At 35.1% G+C, this 23,866-nt stretch overlaps 2 protein-coding genes across 4 annotated transcripts in view; one reads left to right on the top strand and one right to left on the bottom strand.

Moving 5' to 3' along the window:
• The window catches only part of LOC115919865 (probable serine incorporator), a 34,167-nt gene extending 15,382 nt beyond the window's left edge, over positions 1-18,785 (top strand). For 2 of the 3 annotated variants that reach the window (XM_030974404.1, XM_030974403.1), the window contains 3 exons: positions 8,815-8,848; positions 9,571-9,724; positions 16,240-16,911. In XM_030974404.1, coding sequence (XP_030830264.1) covers positions 8,815-8,848; positions 9,571-9,724; positions 16,240-16,381 — 330 coding nt within the window. In that variant the 3' untranslated portion in view covers positions 16,382-16,911. Of the gene's footprint in view, positions 1-6,217; positions 6,245-8,814; positions 8,849-9,570; positions 9,725-16,239 lie in introns of all 3 variants that reach the window. The other variant, XM_030974402.1, reaches the window with a different exon arrangement.
• Positions 18,786-19,448: 663 nt separating this feature from the next.
• The window catches only part of LOC115919866 (ubiquinol-cytochrome-c reductase complex assembly factor 2-like), a 14,016-nt gene continuing 9,598 nt past the window's right edge, over positions 19,449-23,866 (bottom strand). The window contains exons 2-4 of the mRNA XM_030974405.1: positions 23,849-23,866; positions 21,556-21,625; positions 19,449-20,762 (exon numbers count right to left, since the gene is read on the bottom strand). The exon at positions 23,849-23,866 is cut by the window's right edge and continues 54 nt beyond it. Coding sequence (XP_030830265.1) covers positions 20,662-20,762; positions 21,556-21,625; positions 23,849-23,866 — 189 coding nt within the window. The 3' untranslated portion in view covers positions 19,449-20,661. The remainder of the gene's footprint in view (positions 20,763-21,555; positions 21,626-23,848) is intronic.

Here is a 23,866-nt window from a genome sequence, read left to right as displayed (position 1 = left end):
CCCCCCCCTTTATCTGGTATCCCCTGTTGTATAGGTCATGTATTTTTTATTTATCCTTACATTTTACTTTCTTACAGTATGTATGGACAATTCTTATCTTATCACTACCTCTTCCAGCTTTAACTGTGCCTACTTTCAGCTACATAATTATGATTTTCGAAGTAACCTTTGGTTTATGGATAGATTGATCAAAAGATTGAATGGCAGAAACCTTTATATTAAGTATGTAGAAAAGTAGAGAAAGAAGAAATATAGGGGGAACTATCGATATATGGAGAGAGAGAGAGAGAGAGCAAGAGAAATAGAGAGAGAAAGAGAGAGAAATATAGAGAGATCAATGAAAAGATGGAAACATCTGACCCATGGTATAATGAGAAATGTTTCTTCTCAAATGTGTGTAGGTTATTTGTGTAATAATTTAACTTCTATTCTAGTATTAAAAACCAGTTTTTATTCCAAATCTTCTTTCTTTCTTCAATGTTATAAATTTAGAAAAAAACAGGGAAAAAAGGGGGTTCCAATTTGGTTTGAGAGATAATAATAAATAATAGATGGTCTTAAATAATTTTTACCATATAAAGAGAGAGAAGATGTTTCTTGTAAAGTCTTTTGAATGAATTGTTCAATTTGGGGAGGGAATGTGCAAAGGTTGTTTTTCTCAAAGAGATTTCCTCATTTTTGTAATTGATTTTCAATATTTTTACCTTCTAAGCGACATGTACATGTGCACTAATCCATACCTAAGGGGAATTACTGTGGGAATTTGAATGTAGATTACATCATGTATCTATATTTTAATGAATAGATGTTGACAATCTGCACTCTCTAGTGCGCCCCCAAGGACATGAAACAAACCATGATAAAAAGAGGAATCTTTTCTTCCATCTGACTTGATAAAGCATTCAATCAAGTGTGGCATTATTAGCTTGTATGGGAAGAGTAAATTCAGATGTATACACTGAAGTCAACCATCCTCATCCGGTTCTAACTGGATTTACCTAGTTCTTACTGAATTTACCTACATGTAGTATCTGAGAAACCGGACATTGATTTTTCATTGGAGATACATGCTAGTAGATTTACAATGTAGATACAAGGAGTCAATGAGTATTCTTTGATAATATTCACACTATATGTACATGATGTATACCCAAACAACAATACTACCGGTAGTCCAATTAATTCACTGTCACAAGCAGACAAAGTTATGAAACAACTCAATGGTTTGGGGCAATTGTCAATGGGCGAGCTTGAAAATCTGTTTTGCAATTAACTAATGTCTATTAATGCTCATGAGATATATGAGATTTCCAAACTTTAAGTTAAATGAAGTTTTAGATGTAAAGTGGTAATTTTTAGGGGGGGGGGCTGTTTACTCAACATGTAAAGCTCGAAAATGAGATAAATGAAGTGGAAATGTGTTTTACAGTGCTCGATGGTTTCTGAATCTCCATTATACTAGTGGTATTGTTAATTGTGTTGAATCGTGATGAGTAAAATTCGGTCAACCGTATGCAAGCTACCTTGTGTTATCTGTACCAAAAATTTAAAGAAAGAAACGGGGGAGAAGAAAGAAAGAGAGAGAGAGAGAGGTGAGGGGGGGGGGGGGTAGAATAACAGTTCTTTTGAAATACTTTATTGATGGATCAGTCCCTATCAGACCCAAGGGCATAAATCAATTTTATTCATTTATCTCAGAAATGGTGAGCTAGAGGAACTATTCATCTAATTTTTTGTCAATCTCATCATTTTTTAATACTGCTCAAAATGTGGGATTTTTGTTGTTGGTCAAAACAAATACACTTTGTGAGTCATATGTGGTTGCTGAAGGCTGTAAAAAGAATAAATCTCTATTCTATTCTGAATGTTTTTATTTCAATCCTACCATTACAAAGTATTTTTTTTTAGAGCAAACAATCATGATGCAGTGTTAGTGACATGTTCTCCTGTGGTCTTAGTACTTTACAATAAACATACTTGCAAACCTGAACAAATAAGTGACTCAGACTGAAAGTTAGAAGAGTATAATCCATTTAAACTGCCTAACTCATTGTGTTACAGGAAGCGATTTGACCTTTTTTTAACCCAGGTTCAGATCTGCCACTTGTATTTACATATAAGTGTAGCTAGTAAACATTCTTTTCAATTGTTATAAATTATGACAGCACAATAAAGATTGTTCTACATACATGGATAACAAAGAAAAGTCTTGAAAATGTTCATGTTACGAACAGCTTCAGTATATAAGTAACATGACAGTGATTTGATTTTGATCTATATACTGTACATTGTATATTGGTTTTTAATGACACATGTTTATTGTGGTCTGCTGGTCTGAGGTATTTGCTTTGTATTAGTATCAAATAGTGCTGACAGTCCAGTGTCATTGTTTGTTATTATTGAGGACAAATAGATACTGGATGATTCAATTTTCTCTTCCGTTTATATACCAGATACATAAACAATGATTTAATATTATTGTTGTTTCCTTGTTTTCCCCAAAACATTTTGATTGCATCATCATATCTCAAGGATTAATGGATTTGAAGTCCAAAAATAATTTATTCAAAAGGCAGACTCCACACTCATTTTGTTTGGAAGAGGTTCCAGATTTAAAATTTAGATTATGTACCGGTATGTATGAGTCCTATGTAAAAAAAATATTTTCAAATTTGGGGGTAAGGACTTAGATTTAGGTTGCCTGTCAGTGTCGAGCACTGCACCAGGTGATTTAAAAAAAATTATCAGTCCACACTAGCTCAGTTAGTTGGGTTACTTCTCCACGTCTGAAACCAAATTACCTTCCTCATGCATCCTGTACAAATATGTACAATGATTATGCACTTCCATGATGCTATCATGTAAACATGCTAAGTAGAAGAACCTCATTCATAATAATGACAAACTATAATAATAATAATAATTACAGTGCTTATATAGCGCCTAACACTTACTTTGTCAGAAGTCTCTAAGCGCTCTACAATAATGCAGCATAATTACCCTGGCTTTAGCAGTGCAGCTGTTACGCGCGCTGCGTTTCAAGGAATAAATTCCTACCAGGTACCCATTTACTTCACCTGGGTGGAGTGTGGCAAATGTAGATCAATGTCTTGCCAAAGGACATTAGTGCAGCGGCAGGACTCGAACCGCGGACCTTGTGATCGACAGTCCGGCGACGTATCCACTCGACCACAACACCTCTACTACTACTACTACTACACATCAAGTAAATGTACATGTTTACAATGACCAGATTACAGTTCAATCATCTTCACAAAGTATTAATATTACCACCATTATACATTACATTACTCTGCAGCACGTCTAGTGTCTCTCACCAAAAAACATGACCATATTACACCAACCCTTAAACAATTGCATTGGCTCCCCATTCAATTTCGCGTCCAGTTCAAAGTTCTTCTTTTAACCTTCAAGGCTCTTCATGGTCATGCCCCAAATTATCTTTCTGAACTGATTCAATTATACACACCCAATAGGCCCCTTCGTTCTGCAAATCAAACTCTCTTGACCGTTAAAAAAGCAAAAACAAAATACTTTGGTGATAGGTCCTTTTCATGCTCTGCTCCACGTCTGTGGAATTCTCTCCCAGCCTCCATTTGTTCCATCTCTGATATTACTTTGTTTAGATCAAAATTAAAAACCTACCTAATGGAAAATGCATATTCAACCTAGCTCTTAAATTGTTACCTAGTTCTTAAATTGTTACCTAGTTCTTATATTGTTACCTTACCTTGTTATCTTATGTTTCATAATTTCACTTTATATTTGTTTTCTTGTCATTACTCTGTTTAGTTTTAATTGTATCAATATTGTAAAGCGCTTTGATATAAATGTTTTATGAAAAGCGCTATATAAGTAAAAGTTATTATTATTATTATTATTATTACATGTAGACAGGTGTAAACTTCCTTGTTTTATGTTCGTGTTCTTTGCATAATCAAAGTGACCCCTTGAGCCACCAGACATAAATTATATTTGTCATGTGCTTCATTCTCATGCACACAATGTGGTTTTCAATTACCGGTATTAAAATTAATAGATAATCATATCCGTGTAGATTTTATTCATGTTAATTGAAGCATCTCAATTCATGTGTCTAGTTTCAATTTTTGTGCAAATAATGAAACCAAATGTTTAAAATGTGTCAAGGTAATGAATGACTCACAGATTCTACAGGATAAAGAGGCAGCTGGGAAAAAGATTGGAAAGGAAACCGGATTAAAGTAGCATAAATTTAATTTCTTTTGTTCAGTTTCTGGGATTTCCTTCTTTTCAGTATGTACAAGACATGTAAACATTGAAATGGAAAGAGGCCATAAAAGGCACAAAAGATTTCCCCCAAAATACTCATCTCTATGTAAACTCTTTATCATTAAGTAAAGGATGTTCTTCATTCTTAATTGTCAAGCCTTAAGTTTTGTAGTTGTAGAAAATCGTTTTGCTTTCTTGTTCTAGAGTTGAGACTACAACAAAATGTGACTTTAACTCTTTTTGTTGGCTGACAAGAGATATTTTCAACATTGCTACAGTATGCTTGCTATTGGAGTATGCAGCACGAAACCATTAGGAGAATGCTTTAGTTTAACTATTCACTAATGCCATTTATGAATTATATTCTGAGAAAAATTAATAATAATAATAATAATAATAAATTTATATAGCGCAGCTTTTATACAAAATATATTCAGCTGCACTGGTTAAGAGCTCCTTTTTACTAAATTCTACAATATAAGATCTGATATGGCAGCTCCTGTCATTTGTATTAGATTTACCAGATAAATTTGTGCTCCGTTAGATACACTAACTTTGTACTTAGTACATTTATGTAAAACATTTCATTTTTGAATGTATTAATAATGGATTATATAAAAATTGACTTATTATTTAAATAAATTTTACACTTGTACATCATGCATATTATTAGTGCAAAATATATTCACCCCATGATATATTCACTCCATAATATATTCTTTAATAGATTAATTTGATCTGGGCTGAGTCATTGTCAGGAAACTGTTCTTAACCCTAATAAGGCCAGGGGGGGGGGCCATTATGGCCCATGGCACTCCGCCACTCGCTGACTTTTTTCTTTTGAGTCTTGTGCAACTTTTAAAAGAATTTTTTTTGAAAATTGGACCTTGTGGTCACGTGACCTTTTGTCTTTCCATGTCAGCCCGAAAATCGCTCATTTTCGTGATTTGTGTACAAAACATATTGAAAAGTCATTTTTCCTAAAAACAGATCAAACATGGGTTATTGGGTCTTGTTTAAAGTTTAGGTGGTTGTTTTGGGTGTCAAAATAGTTGAGTTGTAGTAAGAAAAGAAATTACAACAAAAACAATGAAATACATAAGTTAAAAAAAACAATGAAATACATAAGAAATTATCAAAACAAGGGATAACATAAGGAATAAGCTGGCTTTTCCAAATTTTTGTTGTTGTATTATTCAAAATGGTCTAATGAATATATGTAGTGAAAAAGAATGCCTAATTATGAATAATATATGATTTATGAGTAAAAATGTGAGTTTTATGACTTTATTTGCATAAATTACCATAAATATGCAAATGAGTGAATTTTTCAAAAAATTGAGATTATCATATTATTCTATACACTTCACTTAACATGCGTGCAAATTTTCGCGGCGATTGGCCGCTTTGTGGCCGAGATCTTAAGGGCCCCCCCCCCCCCCCCCCCCCCCCCCGGCCATACTAAGACCTCAAATAGCCCGGCCTTATTAGGGTTAAGATACCCAAAGAAGATTGTAGATCATATCATACTGTGTAGTGCACTGTATAACAATACCAGTGCTTTTCAGTGGATTCTATTACTTTTCACGTTTGACACTGACCCTTATTTTGATGTACTGCACATTCCTTCTTCATTTTATTCTTTCCTGCTTTCATCTCTGCCACTCTCTTATACACAAATGTACATTTACCTACTGATATGGAGCCTCATTCAAGGGATAGTTATTTGTGTATCTCAATAAAGATTCAAAAATCTTAAGCCAACATTTAGTCAGAAACTTTAGAATTAGAGAGATGGTCATAGATCTGCAGTCTTTTTGTATTTTCTGAAGAGGAGTTGATCTTCTAAATAATATAGTTCTCACTTTCTAGCTTTCGTGCTGTGTCATATCAGTCTATTTAGCTAACCATTTCCACACATCTTGTTCACACACTTAACATTTAGGACAATCTACAATATGGAACCAATGAGGTAAGAAGATTCATACTCCTTGGAAGGATCAAAGAAAACAGACATTTATGACAGCTGGAGCAACCATTTTTAACCATTCTAAACCATTCTAATCATCACACATAAATATACTCTGTAGGTGATGGAGCACTTACTCATCTCACACATTCATTTGGTGAAAGCCATCAACACTCATGAATTTTCTCTCAACTAAATTTGTTTCTTTCTCTTTTTTTCTTCTTCTCCACATCATGTACATGGACAGGGGGTGTACATGAATTAGTATGAATTAAATTTGTTATTCAGAGGGTGTATGAAGGGACCATTTTTTTTTTTTAGGGGGGGGGGGTAAGGTGAAAAAGAAGTAATTTGACACATATGAAAACATTGTGCTACACAATCTGTATTACAGTACCAGAACCTAAGAAATCTTCTATCAGTCAAGTTTAGAGAAGCTGTGCCAAGTTTGGGTAGAACACAAGCCCAAGCTTGCAATGTTAGATAATGTATTAATGATAAGTACAAATGAAGTACCGGTACATTTTGTTGTACTGCACTACTACATGTACATGTACAATGTAAAGTAAAATGGGTGTATGCTGAAATAAGTTAGGAGTGGCCTAGATCATGTGAAGATAAAAATGGTGCATTAGTCATCAAGCCTGAAGCATAGACATTAACAGTGCATCAGGTTGACATACATGTACAATGTATGTACAGTCATTAAAGACGCACGATGGTGTTCAACGTCTTTGCCTAACTCTTAACATGCACACAAAGATACATGTACATTGCAACCAAAATAAAAATGCCTAACTCTTTCTTATACAAGCCTCGAACAAAGCTAGATCATGTAAAAATAAACATGATGCATTAATCATCAGGCCAAAAGCATGAACATTGACAGTGTATCAGGTTGACATACATGTACATGTCTTTGCCTAACTCTTAACATGCATACAAAGATACATGTACATTGCAACCAAAATAAAAAAGCCTAACTCTTTCTTATACAACCCTAAAATAATGCAAGTTGTGTATTTTACTAACATGCCCAATACAAATATCTTCATGTCAATAAATTTGCCAACTCTACAATACATACAGTACACTATCTTCCGTTAGATATAAAATTTAAACCAAGGTAATAACCAGGGGGGGTGTTTCACAAAACTTGTCATCAGTGAAAAATGACAGTTTTTGTTTATAAGCTACTGAAATCCTTGCTTCTGATTGGTTGTCAACAGATTTGTCACTGATTTTTGTCATTTGTCATTGAAAAAAGGCTTTGTGAAATGGGTCCCAGGTATGAACCCTTCCCTTCTTCCACAAGTCTGTTAGGTATCATAAAACAAATGTTGATACAACATTGACATTGATTGATGTATCCTCAACATCTTCTTCAAAGAAGAAAAAAAGAAATCAATAAAACATCAGATTCTCTGCAATGTATGCCACATAATTTAAGCAGCTACCAAAATGGCTTTCAACTCTCAAATAAAGATACTTATTTCTTAACTGTCAATTTTCTTGCTCTCTTCTCCTTTGACTAACTTCTAATGAATATAATCATCTTTCTCAGAGTAATTTACAAATATTATTCAATTTGATAAAGTGAAGAACAAAGTTGTTTAGTCCAACAAGAGGTCTCTGTACAATATACTCATGGTCGCATTATAAAGTTCAAATATATTTTATTTGCTGAGCAAAAGAGCTGTGCCAAAAGTCCATGGTTTTAAGTACATTATTTATGTACATTGTACAATGTAGCAAATATTAGTTATCCATTTGAGATGACTTGTTTGGGAACACGTCAGCACATGTAAATATTAAACTTTTGATATCCTGAGTAAAATTAATACATCTGTAGATCAGGTGGATTTTAATTGGCATGTTTGTTGGGTTTCTATGAAAAGAATGTTTGATTAGAAATTCATTCCTGTATTCTAAAGTGTTTGGATTACTTGGTGTATGTGTACCTCTTTTAATATCATTGTTCCGTTTCTGTTTTCTTCTTTTATGGAATTTTCAGTGTGTTAATGCTCATCCAGTCAAGTGTTTGCAAGCTTTTCATTCATGATGTACCTGTATCAATAGAAAACTACATTTACCCTACTTGAATTACTTTTTATCCAGTTTTCCAGATTTTTTTAAGGAGCTGTAAATAATTTTGCAATGATTTCTATAATTCTCCAGCCTTGCTCTGTGTACCAATCCCTATCAAATTTAACCCTGCTACACCATTATTTGTTTCCAAAGAAAGTGGTAATTATGGCTTTTACATGTTATTGCATACCTGCCCATGTAGAGTTTCTACATATGTGTACACTTATGAATCTACATGTATTACAATCAACAGGTGATTTGCCATGTTTACCCCCTTATACATCTGTTTAGAACATGTTGCTAAAAACTTTTGGGTGTCTGCCTTTCCTGTGAATGGACTGCATGTTTCCGAGCATCCAATCAGATCTTAGAATTTTATTTCATGTTTAGATTACCCATCAACATGATTTTCAGTTGATAATGAGAACGATACATAGTATCAATAAAGTGTAACCATTTGATATTTTTCTTACTTCTGTCCACAGAAAACTCTGCTTGGATCAACCAATTCAAGCGGTGGTAAGTATTTGTGTAGATATTTTGTTACCTTGGTAACAAACAAGATTATTTGTCTGTAAGGATGTGCTTACAATGATTTGGAAAGTTGCAAATTGCAATATCTCTTCACAGTTTCACTGTTAAAACACAAGTGGAAAGAACTTTTTAACAGCTCCATACATAATTATATTATGTAATTTGAACAGAGTTGAATGGTAAACTAATATAGATCAAATCTGACAAGATTCTAATTGTGATTTCCAGCCTGCATTCCACTTTAACGTTCTATTACTTTTTGCTTTGAGGATCATGGTTTTGAAGGCTGATTTTAAAAAAATGATGATTGGATACAGAATCCAATGAGTCTTGGTTTCTTGGTTTTACCAATACGTATGTTTTGGGGAAAAGATATACAGGTATTTGGTCACTTTCTGTCCCATATGTACAGTGATAGCAAGTATCATTGGACAGTGAATGAACATGTAGTTAATCTTGAAAATATAATTTCCCCAGATATTTTTCTGATGCATCTTGCATTAGCACACCAATGTGATTGACACCAGAACCACAATTGACCAATGATACAAGTATATTGCAATCACCAAACAGGCGGGAATTGGTGGATTTGGAGTCGGTTTGGAGGTGTGACAGAGATAAATAAATGCAGTTATCAGATTACTTCTGAGGGTCATATTAACCTGTACTTCACGCTCCACCCACCCATCCATTCCCCTCTCTTCCAGGTGACTCCAAGCCTGCTGATGGAGACGCAGAGAAGTGGGGCCAAGAGGTGTATGATAATGAGGAGGACACCGTTTCCTATAGCTACACCTTCTTTCACATCATGCTCATGCTCGCTGCATTCTACATGATGATGACCCTCACCAGCTGGTTCCAGTAAGTCTCTTTCCTTCCAACACCTTTCCATTAGCTTAGGGTGTGTTCAAGCAATTTTTTGAAGCTAAAATCACAAATCAAAACGCCGTTAAAAAACACGGTTACTGCGGGAAAGCGTTCAAGCAATTTTTCATCAACGCTGATTCTCGCTCATTTCAAGCCCAGTCGCTGCTCATCACACTGTGCAGTTTGACCCAGGAAGTATAGGCCAACTTCACCGCATGCTTACTGTCTGTGTTTACGGTCCACTGTCGGTCAAACCGGAAACGGGCCACGACCCACAAAAAATTTCTTGAACGCAACCATGTTTTAAACTAAACGTCTTTGAAAAACATGTTTCTTGGGTGAAACAGTGTCCGCCTGAATGCACCCCTACTATAAACACCTAGGGGGGGGCTCACAACGACGCAGAAGGGCGACCACTCCAACGTGTGGTTTGCTAAAGCTGATCAAAATAGTTATACACCCGTGATCCATAATTCTCGCTACCCTAAATAGGTACGAAAATCTTGAAATTCGCGAGACGAGGTAATTTTCACTCTCTCGGGTCGTCACTACAACTTCCGGTATAGAGTCCCATCCCGCTGGCGCTAGCGCCTGTGTTCGCTGTGCAGAGTTTTCACGCACGCTAAAATCGTGAGCCCAGCACTGTGCAGCCTCACAAAAGAAAACCATTGTCACTGATGTCAAAAGACGCAAAAAACAACGAATGAAATGTTCAAATAAACGTTGAAATATTTGCGAAAAAAAAACAAGACCGAGCAGACGACATATTCGGTGCATACACGTTGTGTGGCGACGGCGTTTTACGTTTGCGCTATCGCGCCTAGTAATATAGCGCCTGCACAGGAAGCTGTAATGTCGAAAAGCTATCCCATAATGCAATGCGCGTTTTCAGGATTTTCCCCGGATCTCGGCAGAATCGCTATTTGGGGTAGCGAGAATTTAGCCACGTCATATCTGAACTAGGCCTTACCAAATACGTGATTGTAAGGTACCGGTAATTGGCGTGTACTTTTCATAAAACTAGTGGCACAGAATAGGATTTTCAAAAAACTGAATACTTATGCAGTTTGAAAAAATAGTCTCATCACCACTTTTACAGTATTTAGGTTTAAATCATCTCATTGTCTTCATGTGTCTTAACTCCTTCTTTCATTGCAAGATTAGTCTCACTCTCAGACCATTTCATTAAAGTGCTCATCCATAAATTGCAGTTCAATAGTTTCATTCACTATAAAGTAGTCTCTAGCTGTGCTAAGTCAGTAGTTCTATTCACTTAGTAGTCTCTAGCTGTCATGTGCTACTTCAATAGCTTTATTCACTTAGTAAGTAGTCTCTAGCTGTGCTAATTCAGTAGTTCTATTCACTTAGTAGTCTCTAGCTGTCATGTGCTACTTCAATAGCTTTATTCACTTAGTAAGTAGTCTCTAGCTGTGCTAAGTCAGTAGTTCTATTCACTTAGTAGTCTCTAGCTGTCATGTGCTACTTCAATAGCTTTATTCACTTAGTAAGTAGTCTCTAGCTGTGCTAAGTCAGTAGTTCTATTCACTTAGTAGTCTCTAGCTGTCATGTGCTACTTCAATAGCTTTATTCACTTAGTAAGTAGTCTCTAGCTGTGCTAAGTCAGTAGTTCTATTCACTTAGTAGTCTCTAGCTGTCATGTGCTACTTCAATAGCTTTATTCACTTAGTAAGTAGTCTCTAGCTGTGCAACTTGTTAGTTCTCAACAAGAGCATTATTATAAATTCCATTTGAAAACCAATCCTTCATTGTATGCATTGGTTAATGGTAGCAAAATGCAACCATGATAAAAGAGCATTTGTGATAAGATCCATTTTGTTTTGTTTATATTCAGCCAATTTTGTAGAACATATCACTGTTTTCAGCAAAAAAGCAATATATGGGAGTATGCTACAACAAATGAATTTTATTATTAGGAGCATTTGAATAAGAATAAGAAGCATTCCTTACTAAAAATCCATGTGGTTATTGGTTACATCATCAGCTTGTACAAGGGCCCCTCCAGTAACAGGTACAGGTATGCAGTGCATGCAGATTAGAATGATTTAATTGATTGAATCTTGACCAAAAAGAGACATTAATCAATCAGATCTGAAGTTATATATTCTTTTTTATTTGAAACCAGCCAAAAATTATTTATTTCAAATAAAAAAAAAATGCTGTAAAGAGGTCTTTATAATCTGTCTGTTTCGTAAATGGCCACCTGTCAAAATTTTACCAGAATATTTCTTTTTGCCAGTGCCTTTCTTTCAGTCTACATTTTCACTGTACAATCTATTTGATGCCCTTCTTTTCAAAAGATAATTTGTTTTGAATTTAGCTACATGTAAATGCAGCTCAGGGCCAGTCGTCATTAAATCCAATGCTGAGCAAAGAAATCTATCATCTTCGTCAGCTTGCATGTAAAATGCGCAAAGATTCAACCACATATAAATATGACCCACATTACCTTAAAGCAAGCATTTCTTTTCTAAATATATTTTATTATCTGACATGTTAAAATTTCTTTATTAAGTACATTTAAATATAGGGATTGGTCAGCAGTTTTGAAAACATTAAGATTGTAATTTGCATGTAAGATTCTCAATTCTTTTTTATTTCATACATTGACTTAAAAAACTGCATGATTTATTTTGTTAATGTACATGTATCCAGCTACTATTGAAATTGTTAAGTTTACAAGCTTTGCACCGATACCTAGCAAATCATCTCTCAGCAATATTTTTGTTAAGTTCATTCCCTAAAGTGATTGAATAATGATTGCTTGCTCATAAGTTAGAAGAACAGCCACAACCAAGGAAAGCATTTTACTGGAAGATGACTTCAAAATTGTTAATAAAAGGGATGCAGAATCTGTATCAGAAATAGTATTTTTTCATTAAAAACTATGAAAACTTCTTTCTACAAACCACTCACCCTCATAGTATCAAGTCATAAGATGATAATGATGAAAGTGGTTCTACAAGATGTCATATGTACACTGTACATCTGCATTCGTGTGGAGGAAAGTTGTCTAACTTTCTTTCTAGAATAACCCATTGTATCACATATTCAAAAACTGTTTTCTGACTTCAGTATCCTTACCAGTTCCCTTACCAATCCCCCGATACTTATGTCAAGCCTATCTGTATTTTTTCTCCATTTTTTATGCCTCCGCCACCGAAGGTGGTGCCGGAGGCATCATGTTTTCGGGTTGTCCGTCCGTACGTCCGTACGTCCGTCCCGTTTGACCGTTATCACAATATCTCAAGAACCATTTAAGATTTAAACTTAAGACTCGGGAATAGTATTTATCACCATAGGAAGACGATCTGATTAGATTTTGGAGTACGTAGGTCAAAGGTCACAGGTCACAGAGGTCAACTTATGAAATTCCTTGTATTGAGTTTGTTAGCGCGATATCTCAAGAACCATTTGAGATTTAAACTTCAAACTTAAGGATAGTATGTATCACCATAGGAAGACGATCTGATTAGATTTTGGAGCACGTATGTCAAAGGTCAAGGGTCACAGAGGTCAACTTATGAAATTCCATACATTGAGATTGTTATCATGATATCTCAAGAACCACTGGAGATTTAAACTTCAAACTTAGTGATAGTGTGTATCACTATAGGAAAACAATCTGATTACATTTTGGAGCACGTAGGTCAAAGGTCAAGGGTCATAGAGGTAGTGCTGTAAGTCAGACGCTATGTTCGTGTTCGGTTCGGTTCGGCAGAGTTCGGCAATATTTCACCCGAACTTGGTTCGGTTCGGGGTTCGGTAATATAATAGCAGGCAGCGTTATATCCACGGCGGTCGGCACTGGGCGGGCCGCCCGGCCTGCCGGGCGCGGGCCCGACCAGCACGGAGGACTTCTGCACACTGCCACCGACCAGCACGAATTTCACATTAAAAAAGCCAAAAACTGCTCTAAACGTAATTATTTGTGAAGAAAAATACTACTTACATTCGTATTTCCGTCTTGAATCGTGTTTTATTTTCAATTTTAAAAGAATCATGTTTTCAATTTGTCAATAAATGATATTTTTTAAAGATTTTCCGACACGGTTGTTGTCTAATGTTAGAGTCATGAAAGCTGCCATCTTGAATAGAGAATTCAGGCTCGTCAATAACCCGTTTTTTATAAGATTTTATTTTCAATAGGAAAAATATAAAATCCCTATTTTTCCTGAATAAATAAATACAATACTGAATTGAATATTTATTTCATTATTTATATTGTAAAATTTGTCCGATATTGTTACAATTAAAATATTAATTTGAATGGGTTTGAGCTGAACTTGTTTTGATCACGAACATGCCACATGTATTCTTGTTTATGGCTTGCGATCGCGACGTAGCGTGGTCAGGATTTGGGATTTAAATGGCGCCAGTGAAGTCGCGCCCACCACTGGATAGGCATAAATCACAAAGGCAGAAAATTGGGAAAAAGTAAATATAAAATGAGCAATCATGACATGAAAATTAGGTACAAAAATGACAAGTTTATTAGCTTGCAAAAACGTTTACATTTTTCTGCCGAACATCCGAACCAGGCCTTTGTGTTCGGTTCGGTTCGGTTCGGTTCGGAAGTGCCATGTTCGGCGAACTTCCGTTCGGTTCGGCGGTTCGGCTACAGCACTACATAGAGGTCAACTTATGAAATTCCATACATTGAGATTGTTATCATGATATCTCAAGAACCACTGGAGATGTAAAAACTTCAAACTTAAGGATAGTATGTATCACCATAGGAAGACGATCTGATTAGATTTTGGAGCACGTAGGTCAAAGGTCAAGGGTCACAGAGGTCAACTTATGAAATTCCATACATTGAGATTGTTATCATAATATCTCAAGAACCACTGGAGATTTAAACTTCAAACTTAATGATAGTGTGTATCACCATAGGAAGACAATCTGATTAGATTTTGGAGCACGTAGGTCAAAGGTCAAGGGTCACAGAGGTCAACTTATGAAACTCCATACATTGAGATCGTTATCGCGATATCTCAAGAACCACTGGAGAATTTTCACTTCAAACTTAATGATAGTATGTATCACCATATCATAATATCTCAAGAACCACTGGAGATTTAAACTTCAAACTTAATGATAGTGTGTATCACCATAGGAAGACAATCTGATTAGATTTTGGAGCACGTAGGTCAAAGGTCAAGGGTCACAGAGGTCAACTTATGAAATTCCATACATTGAGATTGTTATCATGATATCTCAAGAACCACTGGAGATTTAAACTCCAAACTTGTTTAAATTGCTCTATGGCGGAGGCATCATTTTCGACTGCGCGCAGTCAAAATTCCATCTAGTTCATACTGTACTATGTAATTAGGATAGTTAATTAGGATGAAACATTGTAATCTTTCATCTCTATAATGCATTTTAATGATTATCAAATTATAAAAATTATTTATAATATTTTTAGATGGTGATTATTCTCAGCACAAATGCACAACAAATGCACAAACATGTTTTTCTTCCATTCAGCTTTTAATAAACTTAGCATGAGCTATATGCCGTATCACTGAATATCACTAATGATATAGAAAAATAATGTCCAATCTGTGTTTAGCTAACAGATGTGAATACAGTTTCATTATCATATTTATTACATTATCAAACCAATTTAAGTCCCTATATTCAAAATGTTTACTCCAAGATTTGCTGTTGATACCTGCAATATATTGGCAAATAACTATTTCAATGTTCTTTTTGTGGGTTGACAGATTTTTAAATAATTTTATTCATCTCTATTTATGCACTGCATTGCATTAAATCATATCAACAATATAGCTTTTTTTTTTTTTTTTAACGTGCACACATCTACAGGTCTACACTTCTTTTACAGGAATGCAGAAAATTAGAGAAGCATGAAATTTGTGAACTCTTGAAAGGTTGAAATTGAAATTGGCAAATGAGTATAATAACGACTAGTTTGTTACGTTAAGATTCATGTAACAGTACATTTCCCTGTTCTCCATTTGAATTCCATGTTTGTCAATAATTCTGACATCCATGAAGATAATTAGAATTTTTATAGGATTGAAACAATTTCATTGAAAGGAGAAGTAACCTTTATATGTGAAAGGTTAATCCTAAAATCCAAACACTATAAATGTCATTTCTCTAATTTTACAGGGTTTTCATGATAAATTTTCCTTTAAAAGCCCCACTGCACTACTTAAAGCTACTTGTGCCCTCTATATAGCAAACAATGCCTAATCGATGGTCCTTTTCTAATGTTAATTAAGAGCTGATTTGATGAAATAACCACCTGTCAGTGGTCATGGTCATGCAGGGAGGTCTAATCCCTCCTTGCCAAAACTAGTGCAAAAGGGCTTTAATGGTTATCTTCATACTTCATACATGTAGGTGTATCACAATGTAAGACTCAAGGAAATCTATTTTAGTCCCCTCTGACCTCTGAACCTGTAATCAAAGCTATTTCTAACATGTTTTCTCCTCTGCTTTATGTCCACCTCTAGGCCAGCAGGAGCCAACTTTGATTCGCTGGCTGCCAACAGTGGAGCCATGTGGGTCAAGATATCCTCCAGCTGGGTGTGTGTCGCCCTCTATGTCTGGACCCTTGTCGCTCCCATCATTCTGAGTGAAAGAGAATTCAGCTAGATGCCAAGTCGAACGCCGAGGTTTGCTGGGATAGCATCTCAAAGAGTGCAGTGAAATCTTCAAAATCCACAAGAAATTTGCGAAATATGATCTCGGTCAATTGCTGATAAAGGCACATGAGCCATTTTTATAAACTTAATAAAATGGAATTGTGTATATTTTTATTTTCAAAGTAACCAGTTTATAACAATCTAAACAACAGAAAAAGAGTAAAATAATTGAAAACAATAAATATTGATATCCAGATAAATCACAAACTAAGGCTTATATGTCAGTTGGCTAATTATATAGACAGAGGTCGTGTGTTTTTAGGTGGATTAATCTAACTAATATATTATTGAATAAACATGTAAAATAAGAAATATTATGTAAGTGTTAATTGGTATTATTTGATTGCATTGTAAACTGCGTTGTGAAAAGAATTATTTTTCAGTGTAAGTATAATCTTAACTTTAGAAATCAGATTCTTGCTGTGTATACCAATAAACTTTTATCAAATCTAGAATTATGGTAAACTTCAAGAGGCTACACATACATGTGCAACCACAGATCATAACGTATTATCATCAAGAAATGCTGTCATATGAATCAATAACAAACTTTATGCAGTCAGTTTCATGCTGGTACATGTATATATATACACTGTATACAATCAGATGTAGTCTCAGTCATAGCAGTAGTCTGCATGGTGAATATTAGAAGTGCATTGTTGAATCTTTGATGTTCTTGCGACGTGGTAAATGAAATAAACACACTCCAACACTCTCACAAAATAAGCTTTATGACAATTAGAAATTTACATGTAGTCTGATCACTAATCAGTGTGTTACCTATGTGATGAAATAATATTTGCATGTTAGAAATTCAAATTGAAAGCTTATGAAGTGGCATGCACATGAAAAATGGATTATATAATACATTTTCATCGATATAAACACAATGCAATCTATAGATATGCAGAAAGTGGTAAAACAGCAAAGAGAAATGTATACGCATGAAAAGTAGAAGTTTGAACATGATTTTTAAAGCTGAAAGGAATTGTAAATATTGAAATTCACGCTGTTCATATTTGTATTACCAGTAAGCTTATTTCAATGAATGATGTGATATATGTTTTTAAGTTGTAGAGCTTTAAAATGTTAGTTCAGTATATATATCATTATATTAATTGTCTTAAAAATTCCACCCATACACAGTTATAGATGGTATGCAGTAATCATGTGTGGCTTTGTAAGAAATCTAGTTATTTTCAACTCGAGAAGTAACTGTAAGTTGACCTCAGAAAGATGTTAAGCTCCGCTGTTCAACATGATTTTCAGTTGAGTTCAGTCAAGACCGATATGATTTTTGTGTTTGAGATTGAAGTTGTTATTTTACCCAGGGCACCATTTATTAAAGGAGAAAAGACTTTCAAGACTTTTTGCAGGATGGAGATCCTTGAAATTTTGAATCAAAAGGACACAGAGATTGTAACAAATAATATAATTGACCCTTGGAAAATGAGTATAATCTGGATTGTTTCATATGCACATTTTATATTGTTTACTTTAATAGAATTTATTAGGCTCTAAAATTTCCGACTGAATCTTCTAAGAATATCGAACATCGATTCTTTTTCATTTAAAGAGAGAGAGAGCACATTCTTTGAATTTTCCATGAACAGGACTAAGTTCAAACCATATTCTTTTCTCAAAGATGATATCATCATTTATGACTTCATTACAGGGGCACAATTCAAAATATTCTGGATCTCTTTGGCTTTGCAGCATTCTGTGCGATTGTAGTTCATAATGCTGTGTACAAATATAACATGTTCAAATGATTTTCTTGATGTAATCTTGGTATGTTTATTAATTGTGAACTTGTGATGACATTGTGGGTATTTAATATGCATGCTTAATGATCCTACACCTGTAATATCGAAACCTAGACAAAGTAAAGAAAGAATATTTTAGTTAGAGATGTCGATTCTTTTGTTTTTGGGGGGGGGGTGTAAATATATTGTTTATCAACAAGAAATAAACTTTCAGAGTTACAACAGTAAGAATCAGAGATTTGCATCCTTGAAGTTAGCGGCAAGCAGCTCCTCCTCTTCTTTATCTCCTGTTCTCTCTCATTTTCTCCTTTATCTCCTGTTCTCTCTCATTTTCTCTCATCCTCCCCTCTCTCGCCAGCCACCTTCTACTTCCTTTCAGCCTCGTTCTTTCTCTTATCCATTTTCCTTTCCGTTGCCCTGTATTTATACTCAAGTCCTATATTTTCATAATGATAAGAATAGCTTTTAATATGCATAATATTAGCCAGTTTAAAGGATAAAAGCTAATAATATTTATGTGCACATGTACGCTATGTGTTGTGAATTTAGTATATTTGGTCTAATAATAAAGAACTATTCATAAATTTATATGGCCTGGCTCATGGTGAATTTTGTTTTATGTTGTATATTGCTTTCTTTTTAGATGCCTACAGCTTGTACATACAGTGTAGGAGTATTTCTTAAATTCAGAATGGGCGTGCCTCTCTTGTATTTCAAATCTTTTCCACATAACCTTCAAGATTGACTTTAAGTAAATGTAGTCCCAAGAATCAAAATCTTAGTTACCATATAATTCTCTTTATTTTTCTTTATTTCAATAAAATTAATAAGATTTGCATAGTGCTTAAAGAGAAGGTCGAGTTCTGGGGAGAGGTGAAAAATAATTTATGAACGATATTATTGTTATTAGGCAAGTGTGGAGGAACATTAGAGAAAAAATGTACCCTGAAAAGCATACATGTAGCTCTTTAAATGCCTTCAAATTCTAAATATGACAAGGAATATCTTAAAAATGAGGCCCGATTTTTATGCCACATGTTTGTGTATTTCCATATACATGTTTATCTTTCTGTGTACAGTGTCTGTTACTTTACCAAGACTGGGCCACATTTCTTATCATTTTGATGACTCCAGAACCTTGCAGTACACACTAATACATATATGCTCTAACCTTTTCTGAACAATTCCACAATTTTTTTTTCACAATGTTTCTTTCACAATGCAATAGCATGACCAGAACACAACTTTATCTTTAAGAGCAGCTTTACATTGTAATTATTGATCATTGGATTAAATTACTAACCCACACGTGACAGTGCACAAGCTCCGATCCCTGGGAAGTATTCCGGCCAGGCGCCATTTACAGGTGCACACATGCCAATCCAACCACATTAGTGCCGCGTCAGGACTCGATTGTAAACCGTGTGATCCACAGTCTAGTGACCTATCCACTAGACAATGACACTTCTACAAATGCAACTATAGAGTTTTTAAAAATCCAAACATTGGCAGCAAAGTTTCTCTGTATGCAGTTTCCCGGACATATCAATTCAGTTTTTTATTTAAACTCTTCATTATACATTATGAGAATACTATGGCTCAAAGCACAGTGGAAAATCATATTAAATCAAATTTCTTCGCAATTTTTCAGTAATACTATATATCACATGATCATATCAAAAATTTATGAGATTGCACAAACTGAAAATGCACTCATATCTCTCTCTCTCTCTCTCTCTCCCCCTCCCATCTCTCTATCTCTCTCTCTCTCCTTTCCCCCTCCCATCTCTCTCTCTCTCTCTCTCTCTCTCTCTCTCCTCCCTCTTTCCCTCAACATGACTAAGTCGGTTAAACTATTTTGTTTACAGATTGAAACACTGTTGGGACAAAGCTTCATTCAGGATGAGGCAGAATGGAAAACAGTTTCAAATCTAAATTAAACAAGTCCTGATGACATTCAATATCAATAGGACAATATCCTCCTTGCTATTCCTGAGCATGTTATGATCGATCCACCATCCAACATCTTTCATTCAATTGATCAAAAGATCAGCCATATGGACATTTGCTCCTGCTCCTAGACAATAATCACACAATATACAACCATAAGGCCCCTGGTTGCTTATACATATTCAATATAGTTCAATAGCACAGGTAAAAGTCAATATTACATACAGTCCTGAGCCCCATCAGAAAAAAAATGTCAAAATGAATCCAAATCTTTTGCAAATCCTAAAATCAATTGCAAAGTTACAATTGCTCATGAACAGCATTGCGACTGACATCGAACTGAAGTGGAGTTGCAAGAGATTCAGATCAATCACAATTTTGTTCACAAGACGAGGCCATGGCTAAGTCTGCTTTCCTCCATATAATATAACGGCAGTTCGGTTAGTAAATGCCCATCTCATCTTTTTCACAGCGGACGAAACTGGTGACCTTGGTTGACCTATTGCTGTCTGTCTCAGCTCTTGTCGTCCCCTGGCCCTGCTGACCTCCAGGGTATTGAATCTTTGATCTTCTGCCAGGTGCTCTTATTCATCTTCTCCATTTCAGTGATGGTATCTGTAAACAAAGAGGGTCACATGAAAATATGTCAATGAACACTGGTGCAATTAGAAGCTAAAGCTAAAGAAGAAAATGTTTGTTTGTTTTACCCGACTGCTAAGAAAGCATATGTATGCTTGTAAGTGTGCAACCAGTAGACCGACAGCTTTTAGTCCTCTCCTAAGGCCTCTGTGAGGGACTTGGTAATGATGATTAATGCCTTACCAAAGGGCACTAGCCCATTGACTTGGTTTCGAACCCGGAACCTCTCAGTTATGAGACCACTGCTCTACCACTCAGCCATCGTGCCGCATTGGAAGTAAAAATAAATGACAATTTCAGACCATTTCCAGCACTGTATAATACTGACCCAAATCTATATATTACCACATCACACTTATTGCAAAACTCAATGATACATGCACTAAAAGTATATGGACATGCAATTTCTATTTTGTTTTCAGACAATAAAAGAAATACATAGGAACGGAAGGTTGCATTGCTCAAAAAAAGCTACAGAAGCCCTATTAGAAAGCTCAAAGAGTTCTGGGTGGTATTCTGAAAAGACGTTATCTTTGTGTTGGTAAACCATGGTAAACCAATATCAATTCCCACTACAAATCAAAATTAGGACAAGTAATTGGTTAACGTCTACGTAAAACTGGCTGTGTTTGTGTGAATTTAAAAGAGACATTTGCGCATTTTCCCTAAGGCCTGTCTAGCATAAAAGATAACTTCGCTTCAAAATACGGCCCCTGGAGAAACAAAATGAATGAAATACCCAGGGCCTGTATCTGCATTATTTTCTTACCTGTAGCCATCACCATCTTGCAAATCTCTATGGAGGTTCCTGTGGCCGATGAATCTTTGAGCCGTGGGTACTGTCGGTAAGAATACAATAGTATAGTATTAATGACTGCTTTGAGAGAAATAGTTGTTTTTATACGCTCAAGGGAAGGTTAGAATTGTGCTATTACCCGAGGCGTGCCGAGGGGAATAGCCCAATTGTAACCTTCCCGAGAGCGTATAAAAACAACTATTTCTCGAATATTAAAGCAGTCATTAATACTTTTATATGCCGAAAAAAATAGACTAAAAAATAAAAAATAAAAAATACTTTTTTTTTGGTCGAAGATGAGATTCGAACTCTTGCGTACAAAAGGTGATATATCTAAAGTCAGCGCCTCAGACCTCTCGGCCATCGCGCGCTATTAACATACTAGGCAGTTTTGTACGATATATACATTAAAATGGATTGAAACCGGCTTCGCGTGTGATGAATGCTTCGCAAAAGCTCCATATACGGACTCTTCTTTTACTTTTGCAATGCATATTGGCACGAACTTAGATCAAGATCTATCGGCAGATGTTGTTTTTTTGTTTTTGAAAGTTTATTTTCGTCTTCATGTCAACAATGCAAGATAAAATTGTCGGTAAGATCGATCGAGATTCAATTGTATTGAAATTACCGACCAATTATTCGCACACATACGGTATCCTCCATCGCTCAAACCATTTTTTAACATGTAAACCTATGGGGTAACCATGGAGACTGACTTATTTTTTTAATAACCATGGTTATTAAAAATATTAAATGTTTTAAGCATGGTTACCGGGAATTTTACAGGAACAGTTGAAGTTTATGAATGCAATTTCGACCAATCAGATGGCTGGATTACTTAAGTGAGGTATATAACAGCCTTTAATGTTCATTTGTGTAATATGGACGCTTCTGAACTATTCCATCTACAGTGTATCCCAGTTAGATGTGATTTAATTTTGGTCATACTTCCCGCATACAGGGTGTATAAAAACACACACATGTTTTCTTGGACTTAGTATCCAAAGGGTTCACAGAGGTCTATGATCACATGACCCTCTAAATTTGAGAAAGAAAGCTACATGATAAGCTACCACAAAACCTATGTATATCCAGGGACGTGATAGAGAAGGACTGGAATCAAGCTGCTCTCTTTTGACCCCATGCTCCAAGCCGCCAAAAAGTTATGCGCTATTCTGCAACTGTTAACCAGGTGGTGAGATAAAAGAGCGCATGAAATTTCAGGATTTAGAATTCCTACATCAGAAAATGGTATCACAGCAACTGTTCGCTGTCCCTTTTAATCTATTATCTATTATCTCATCTATTGTTGAACGTGTAAAGAGTAGAACAAGCGAACCACAAACTTGTGTAATTTCATTCTTTTTTTAACTTAAAAAATACAAAAAACATGTGAAAACACGTATCAGCAAACTTAATTTTATTGAAGATTGTAAATCATGGATTAAAGGGACATTAAAACATGCACAAATTAGCGCATTATCCTAAAATATTGAGTTTTTGTCAGGATGTAATTTTTCTTTTACCGACTCTGGCAAACAAATTATAGAAAGGACGGTGTACTAAATTTAAAAATTTGTTTGATGCACTATTCCCAAAACAATCCCCATATAAAGTTTTTGATTTACACTGAAATTTTGCAGGTAATTTAATCTTTTGTAAAAAAATGTAAAGTCCCCGCAGTGGAAGCGCAGTTCGGAGCATGGAACTTCAAAGCCAAGTGGAATGTTACACATCCCATTGTTACGCTTTAGAAATCACGAATGCCCTCAAATAAATTACAAGAGTTTCGCCTCCTTTCTTTCACCTCCCTGGTATTTCTTTTGGACAACCGGGTATATGATTACAAATTAACACTTTATCCATTGTCACTGATATCTGAATTGGTTTTAACACATATTTGGTTTTGAAAGGTAGTTAATACCCAGCTGAGCCAACCCAGAGACTACAATAGCCATAAAAGGGCCATCTAACCTTTATAAAAGTTATTTTTAATAAAAGAAGAAACATAAAAGAAACAGAATGGCGACAATTTAAAAAATGTTTGAAATATGAGATCATTTAATCTATGTGAAGCCCAATTTGGTAATGTGGTTAGTGAATTCATAATTTGTGGTCTGATTTCATTCAAACTTTCAACCAGTCTGCTTCTCTCATTTCTCCTTTCTTTTAAAAAAGTTTTATACTCAGCTTAGATTTTTCTTAAATGCAACAAAAATTAAAATATATTTTTCAGTCAACGTTTTTCATATTATGTACGTACCTTTTCTCTGAAGAAATC

Source organism: Strongylocentrotus purpuratus, unplaced genomic scaffold (assembly GCF_000002235.5).
Source record: "Strongylocentrotus purpuratus isolate Spur 01 unplaced genomic scaffold, Spur_5.0 spur5_scaffold_7, whole genome shotgun sequence".
NCBI classification, from domain to species: domain Eukaryota; kingdom Metazoa; phylum Echinodermata; class Echinoidea; order Camarodonta; family Strongylocentrotidae; genus Strongylocentrotus; species Strongylocentrotus purpuratus.
This window is presented reverse-complemented; position numbering and strand designations above follow the sequence as displayed.